At 50.5% G+C, this 7930-nt stretch overlaps 1 protein-coding gene across 16 annotated transcripts in view; it reads right to left on the bottom strand.

The window, feature by feature from the left end:
* Positions 1-1463: 1463 nt before the first annotated feature.
* The window catches only part of LOC133365612 (GTPase IMAP family member 2-like), a 38213-nt gene continuing 31746 nt past the window's right edge, over positions 1464-7930 (bottom strand). For 5 of the 16 annotated variants that reach the window (XM_061587828.1, XM_061587829.1, XM_061587818.1 and 2 more), the window contains 2 exons: positions 3909-3990; positions 1464-2400 (listed from right to left, as the gene is read on the bottom strand). In XM_061587828.1, the coding sequence (XP_061443812.1) occupies positions 1619-2400; positions 3909-3990 (864 nt within the window). In that variant the 3' untranslated portion in view covers positions 1464-1618. Of the gene's footprint in view, positions 2401-3908; positions 3991-4623; positions 5200-5595; positions 5852-7930 lie in introns of those variants that run through there. The other 11 variants (XM_061587823.1, XM_061587825.1, XM_061587816.1 and 8 more) reach the window with 9 other exon arrangements.

The following is a 7930-nucleotide window of genomic DNA, read 5'->3' as shown; positions in this document are numbered from 1 at the left end:
GAGGGGGATTCTGTAACATCCATCCAGACTTATTGTGTAGTAGTATTTGCAGAAAATAGCTTCTAGGGAGCACCTGATCTCAGGCGAACCCAGCACAGGAAAGATGTGTCCTGGTTGCTGTGGAAAAAGGAAGGACAAACTATAGAGATTATATGGACTAGAGGGGGAGAAAAGGCAGAAGCAGGACAAGTGCACCAAAACAGCAGCTCTTGAGCATCCCAGGGATTCCTATTGCCTGGTGTCCAAACAACTCACTTATCAGTCACACCTCTGACTTTGCTCATTGGCTAAAAACAGGCAGGTGCAGCCACACCAGCTCATTTCAATCGCTTAGAAGGGGACCTGCACATTTTGGTCCATAACTTTCTAGGAGGGCTAGAGACATACTTTTTTTTTTTAATGAAAGCTCAGATTCTGAGCTACCAGCTGGGGGCACTAATGGAGACCTTTGAGGGTGCCATGGTGCCCAGCGGTGACAGGTTTGTGACCTCTGCCCAAAGCATACACTATGATGAATCTGGTTGTCTTTCAGGTTCCACAAGACTTGTTGTTCCTTTTTAAACATTTAAACTAGTCATTGTTAAAACAGTGTATTTATTTCAAGCAACAGCACTTCACACAATGCATAGAGGTTTTTTAATATTCGTATTTGTGGTTTACCTTGCAGCAAAGTCCTGGGGTAGGTTACTGGTAAAAGCAGCCCATTTCATCATAAAGATATGTTTGTTAAAGATTTATCAAAATACACACAGAGAGATCAGCCCTTTAGTCATCCATTTAAGTCTTAACTCCAGCAACAAAAATAATCCCAAAGAAGTTCTTGAATTGGTCAGGACAGATGCGCAGGTTATGGCTGCTGTTTCCCAACCCCCAAACAGCACAGAAAATAAATTTATGCAAACCAGGGGTAGGAAGCATCATTCCCGGAGGCTGACTGTGGCCCTCCAAGCCTTTCTATCTGGCCCTCAGAACTCCCTCCAGGCCACACCTCTCACTGGCCCTGCTTTGCACCTTCTCTGCGAGCACTTTCATGGCTGGATGTGTCCTTGAACTCTGATGATGCCTCACGCTTGCCTAGATGGAGAGGGGTGTGCGAATGCATGCAGCAACTGGCTTATCCTACAAAGGTAATTTTGACATTCATTGCTCTGCTGGCTTTTCAGGGCTGACATGTGGCCCTCAGAAGGTTGCTCAGAAGGGGATGAGGTCCTTGGGTTGAAAAAGGGCCCCCATCCGTGGTGTGCAGTGTAGACTACAAAGTTACAAATGAAACAGGGTGTAAGGTAGCATTATATGAAGAGAAAATGGTGACACGCTATGGCTCAGAGACAAAGGACACTTTTGATATCCTGGGTTCCATTGTTAAACCATTAAATCCCCAAAGGACACGACCAACTTACAAGGTGAAGTGAGGCTGATGGGCTCCTGCAAACAGATGCCCACAAATGTAGGAACCTACTGAGTCACTTTTGAAATTTATTTATTAATTATTTATTTATTAATTAAATTTCTATACCGCCCCATAGCCGAAGCTCTCTGGGCGGTTCACAACAAATAAGCATCTGAAGTACAAGTAAAAAGCCATATATAACACAAGTTCTGAAAGAAAAGACAAGACTTATGAATACTTGTAAATCAGAATAATCACAACCACAACCAAATTCAAAGCACCAAACCCCACAACTAAATATTTTTTATTCAAAAACCACGAGGCTCCCTCCGCCCTTTGCCTGGCTCTTCTGTTCTTTGTCAAGTAAGATGTGATCTTTGAATCTGTTAAGTTAGGATCTAAATAGAGCTCATTGACGTAATGGCTTCCTCCGTTCTCCTGAACCATCTCCTGAACTATTGCCATCAGCTCAGAGACCTGCCCGTCCTGCTCTGCTCCTTCTGCCCTGTTATTGAAAGCACAGAAGCGGCCCCCACATTCCCAAATCAACTTCTGGAGGGCCTGGTTATCTGACAACCTCACATAATCCTCCAAGGAGCCCCCTCCTAAATCTTCTCTGCGGGTGAACAAGACAATCATGTGCTTTGTGGCCTCCACCCCAAAGACATCCTTGATATGGTTCACTGTCTCCTCATCTTCTGCGGTGAAACGGCCCACCTGAGTCACAAACACCAGAGCGTGAGGGCCGGGCCAGGAGAGGTCAATGCAACACATGATCTCACGTCGCAGCATCTCACTGCAGGCCTCCGAACCAAACATATCTGACGTGTCTATCACAGAAATCTGCCAGCCACTCCAGCTTCTCTGTTGCTTTTGGCACCTCAGAGTCGTCGCCTTTATCCCCAGCATGGACTCAAACGCCTTCCGGCCAAGGATGGTGTTTCCAGTGGCACTCTTCCCGCCTCCACTCTTGCCGACGAGGATCATCCTGAGCTCAGATTCTCCCCCTGCTGGTGTTGAAGAACATGTCAGAGAAACAATCAGTAACACTGCTCAGACTCAACTTATTTTCAGAATGAACGTCAACAGAGTTCTTACATTTCTTTCATCTATAAAGATATTCTAATAGGCAAAAAATGTTTGCAGTTGAAGAACGTGCCTATAACCAACAGATATTTCTATCAAACTTTTAAAAGCTGGAGAAATTGGGCAGTTATAGTGAATGCACCAGGGGAGCAGGAGACCTGACCTCTCATGTTGTACTGCCCTACACATTTGTAAAAATGAGATCACAATTTGGGTTGGTCTTTCATAGAGGAAGGCAATGGTAAACCAACTCTGAATACTGCTTATCATGAAAACCCTATTCATAGTGTCGCCATAAGTCCGACTTGAAGGCAGTCCATTTTTTTTTCATAGTCCAATCCACTTCCTGTGTCGCTTAACATGTCAGGGGAACAGGAGTCTCCTAACAACTCTGAGCACGCTTCACAAACTACACTTCCCAGGATTCTTTGGGGGAAGCCATGACTGTCTGAAGTGAAATAAAGGTCTGGCGTGGGTGTTGCCCCAATTAGCCTAGCCAAGCCAAGCAGCTGTGAGTCTGGGTTTTAGAACACTGACAGTTGGCTCTTATTGAGCATGCCCAGGTTTATCATTGACTCCAATGCTAAATTTCTTAAATTAATTAAAAATCAGCCAGGCATTTTTTTAACTTTTAAACTTCGTAAGATGAAGGTCAGAGTTAACTCAGGGAAATACATACAGCCAGAGTATGAAACCACTCCTTCCCTAATGCCTCAGCCGCGATCCAAATGGTTTTCCTCTGCTCCGTGACTCTTACTCAGTTTCCCTTTTAAAACTGAAATAGTTGGACCACAGTGGTCCATGCACTGGTAATCTCAAGACTAGATTACTGCAACACACTCTCTGCGGGGCTGCCCTTGACGTTGGTTCGAAAGCTGCAGCCGGTGTAGAATGAAATGGCTGGGCTGGTAACTGGAGCTGCCTGCCGGCTGCATGTTAAGCCAACACTGAAAGAACGGTACTGGCTGCCAATATGCTACTGGGCCAAGTTTGAGGTTCTTGTGTTAGTAGACGAAGCCCAAACAACTTGAGACCTGGATAACTAACCCCTTATGCTCCTGCCCAATCACTGCAATTGTTAGGTGGCGCATGGCGAGCAATTGATCATGCCCTTGAGATCTGCTCCACTATTACCAGGAGAAGGGCATTGGGTGGAGGAGGGCCCCACTCTCCGAAGTCCCCTCCTTATGGATATTAGGCAAACAGCAACAACAGTGGCTTTTATTTAGATGCTTCCCGAAAACCCTTTTTGTTTCATATATGCCCAGTCTGTTATGGTTTATTGCTCTTGTGCTCTGAAATTGTATCCTGATGTTCATTTATATATTTATATTGTTCAAAGCTCTGATAATCTCTGTGTGATTAAACAGTAAATAAATGTGTGCAAATAAAAGCAGCTATTGGAGCAAATAAATGCTTTTGAGATACAAACCCAACAGCAGCTGCACAGAGCTGCCACCAGAGGGTGGTGTTCTGATTTGATCCTTACCATGACTGATCCCGTACATCGCTGCCTGAAAGACAGACAAGAAAACAGTGAGTTAAGAAGACGCAAACAGCCTTCTGTACATCCAGTTAACACACAAAGTAGTTATTTAATATTGTGAAAGGCTCACTAAAAAGGTTAACTTTGAAGAAATATTTTACACAAAAAAGAAATGTATATTTATTGGCCACACCAAAATATAACAGCACTGAAAACTATCACAGCAGTTCCCATGAATTGGTAACCTCCAGGCTGGATGACTGCAATGCCCTCTAGGTGGGGCTGCCCTCGGGGCTGTTCCGGAATCTCCAGCTTGTGCAGAACGCAGCAGCCAGACGGCTCATGGGGGCAGATGGCCCACATCACACAACCCCTCTGCTAAAACAGAGGGAGCCAGGCCTGAGGCACTAGACTTCCACAAGCAGGCTCCCGATTGAGTATCCTGGCAGAAGAAAGCTGGAGGTGTGCTCGTGCGAGAGAGGGGTGAACAAAGGAGAGATTGGGGTCGGGGAAGTAACAGAGGTGGAGAGAAGGGGAAAGGACAAGACCACTGACAAAGCAGAGGTGAGAAGTGGATGGAGGGGAAAAGCCAAGGAAAGAACCTGGAGGTGTGGCGCAGCCGCTGGCAGAGCAGGCACCGCCAGAGCTCCTGAACACACACCTCGGACAAAGGGAGCTGGAGGCCACGAAGGCCAGAGCCCCAGCCAAAGGTCTTCAGGGTGCCACAAGACTCTCCGTGCGTGGATTGGGGCAGGGCCACGAGGAGGCACGGTCCGGCTTGCTCCGTCCATGGGCTGCTCACATCCCAGGTAAGCGCTGCCCGTCGCTTAGGGAGGCATGTCCAAGCCCTCAGTCCAGAGCCGTGGCACTGGCAAACGCCAGAGAATAAGCCAGGTTGCATCTTGCCCCGAGAGGCTCATTTTCTATCACTGGAGAAAACTTGGCGTGAAGTGCCAGGCCTTGCAATGGCTTGACACCCGATTGCCTTACAATCGACGTATGCTGTGGCTGGACTCTGTGGCCCATCCAGGTCGGCAGATGCGGAGGAGCCGGAGAGGGTCCTTTGGGGGTCCTTCCCTTCCTGCAGGGGGTCTGCTGCCCCCATTGCTTCGCGTTCAAAGGATACTGAAACGGGGTGAATTCCACCCCCTGGACTGGAGGGGCGGCATTCATCCGACGCCACTGAGAGCCACCCACCTTTCGGCCGACAGCGCCTTGGCGGGGGCGGCTCTCATGGCCGGCCGGCCTGCCTGCCCTTCCCCGGGAGGCCCCCCCAAAAACCGGGCGAGCCCCTCGCGGGAGGGGGCGGGCTTCGGGGCGGGGAGCGGCGCAGGGCAGCCGCAGGGAAGGCCGCCTCCGAGGAGGGGCTGCCGAAGCGGCGCTCCCCCGTCCTCTGCGCGGCGCGAGGAAAGCCGGCTCGCCAGGCGCGGCGCGGCGCTGCCCTCCCCGCTAGACCTCGGGCGCCGAGTTTTCCGCCGGGGCGGAGGCCCCTCGGGGAGGGTCTTCCCCACCCCAAGAGCCTTCGAAGGCCGGGGGCGCCTCCCGTCTTCCCCCCCTGCGCGAGCGCTTTCCCCAAGCGGTGCACGGCGCTCCGCCAGGCCGGGGCAAAGAGGGCAGGCCGGGGGCTTCCTACCCGGGCTGAAGTCTCCGCGGCGTCGGAGTCCCCGCTCTGCTGGGCTGCACACCGCGGCTCTGGCGTTGGAGCGAGGGCTTCCGAAGGGCGACTTCCCCGGGAAAGCTCCGCCCGTCGGGCAAGCGAAAGCGAAACGGCCGCCCCGCGGGAGCGCCTCCCCGGGCTGCTCGGCGGGAGGGAGACGGTGAAGGACGTCCCACTTCCCGCGGCGAGACGGCGGTTCTGCCCCACTTGTCCTGGCCTCACCCATTCCTGACAGTGACCAGCCCTTTCTTAATGGTTTTCTCTGAAACTCGACTCCTTTGCCATACTTGGCAGCAGCTTGAAATGGAAATGGACTGCCTTCCAGTCGATCCTGACTTATGAGTAGGGTTTTCATGGTAAGCGATATCCAGAGGGGGTTTCCCATGGCCTCCCTCTGAGGCTAGTCCTCCCCAGCTGGCGAGGGCCTGCTCAGCTTGCCACAGCTGCACAAGCCAGCCCTTCCTTGTCTGCAACTGCCAGCTGGGGGGCAACTGGGCTCCTTGGGACTATGCAGTTTGCCCACGGCTGCACAGGGGGCAGGGCACGTGACCCCTGAGCCACTCCCTGTGGGGGTGATCTTTACCTGGCCCTTGGCACCCAGGAGACACAAGCAGGGATTTGAACTCTCAGACTCTGGACTCCCAGCCAGGCTCTCCTCCCCGCTGTGCTATTTAGGGGGGACTGAAGTGGAGTGTTCATTCGTCATTTAGTTTGTGCACACTAGTTTTTAAAAAAACACAAACTACAAAAGAAATATAATTACTTTTATCAATTGCCAACGAAAAAATAAATTTCAAGAAAGCTTATATGGCTGCTGTTTCTGCAGTTTGGGGCAGTGTTGGACCCCCATTCCCACTCTGGTGAGGACTACAGCCTGTGGAGTTCAACCTTCTTTTGTTGACTGCTCTCCCCTCTCATTTCTGCATCTCTTAAGTATTTCACTGAATATTTAGCTATTGCCATTGTTATTGTTTTAATGTTTGATAAAATTGGGAGCTATTAGAAAAATGTGGACATGCAACGGGCATGTTCTGTGAAACTGAAACACTGTTCACTTCACACTCTTTCAGTGGACCCTCAAAGGACATGTTTAACTCTCACTCCTTGGGGTGGGTGGAGATCTAACACTCCGCTAGCTTTGCCTAGAGGTTGTGCATAATGTTCTTGAAGAGCTGGAAATACTTTTTTGCGGCGGTCCATTGCCTGTCAGTGCAGACTGGTCCATTAGGCAGAATGGGGCAGTGCCCCACCAATCTCAGCCTGCCCCACACCTGCCTGCTTTCTTACTTGCAACCAACTCAGGGGGTGGCACTGATGGTCAGCTTCTCCTCCTCACTCTCAGGGCTGCCCCTTGTAGAACTCAACAGGGAGGTGGATGGGTTTAGTTGGCTCTGCCTGATATTTGCCTCTGGTGCCATCTACTGTTGGCCTCCCTGCTTTCTGCCCTTCAATGAGCACTAGCCACCGCTGTTGCCAGTAATATCACCCTTAGCTGAAGGCTGGCAGCCTCTTGGAAGTGTAGAGGGCTTCTCTCTGGAGATGTAAGGTGGGCTGGTGGATCTGCTTCCTGCCTTCTGTGTAGGCTGTCTGTGTAATTTTGGTAATAGAGCAAATCTGACAAAATGTGATTCGGTGCTAGGAGAAGCCAAACTGTGTAGCATGACCACAAGACTTCACATCACTTGGGGAAATGCCGCCCTGGGCTCCTTTGGGGAGGAAGGTTGGGATATATATTTAGTAACAAATAAATAAAAAGTGGGGGAAGCACAACAGGACATCTGACCGCCAGTGCCTGTCTTTTGTATGTAAATACTGAGTGTATCTGTCACGGGTGGATGGGTGCAAGGTTGAGTTATCTTAATGCTACATGCCATGAAATACATAATAATTCCTCTTCCTTTGCTTTTCTAATTCTAGGGGAAGACCCAGACATTGGTCAGGAATTTCGTTCCATCGCTTTCTTCTGGGACCGCTGGTGAGCTCTTCTGCATCAGTTCTGAAGGGCCTTCGCTCTGTGAGGAAGAGGGGGGAGCAGCAGATGGCGAGGGGGGAGCACCAGAGTAGCCCTGTAGGCCTGGTGGCAAGTGCCGTGTAGAGAGCCACTTCCTGTTGGGGATTCTGGATCTTGTAGTCAAGCCTCGGTAACCCAAATCATTTCTGGAAGGGCAGGGCCATAGCTCACTGGCAGAGCCCCTGTTTTGCATGCAGAAGGTCCTAGGTCCAATTCCCCTCATCTCCAGACAGGGCTGGGAAAGGAAATCTCCCTGCCCGAAATCTCAGAGACCCACCGCTGCTAAGTCACAGCAGGACT

This window comes from Rhineura floridana, chromosome 10, assembly GCF_030035675.1.
Source record: "Rhineura floridana isolate rRhiFlo1 chromosome 10, rRhiFlo1.hap2, whole genome shotgun sequence".
Lineage (NCBI taxonomy): Eukaryota > Metazoa > Chordata > Lepidosauria > Squamata > Rhineuridae > Rhineura > Rhineura floridana.
The sequence above is the reverse complement of the archived record's forward strand: the minus strand, read 5'-3'. Positions and strand labels throughout refer to the sequence as shown.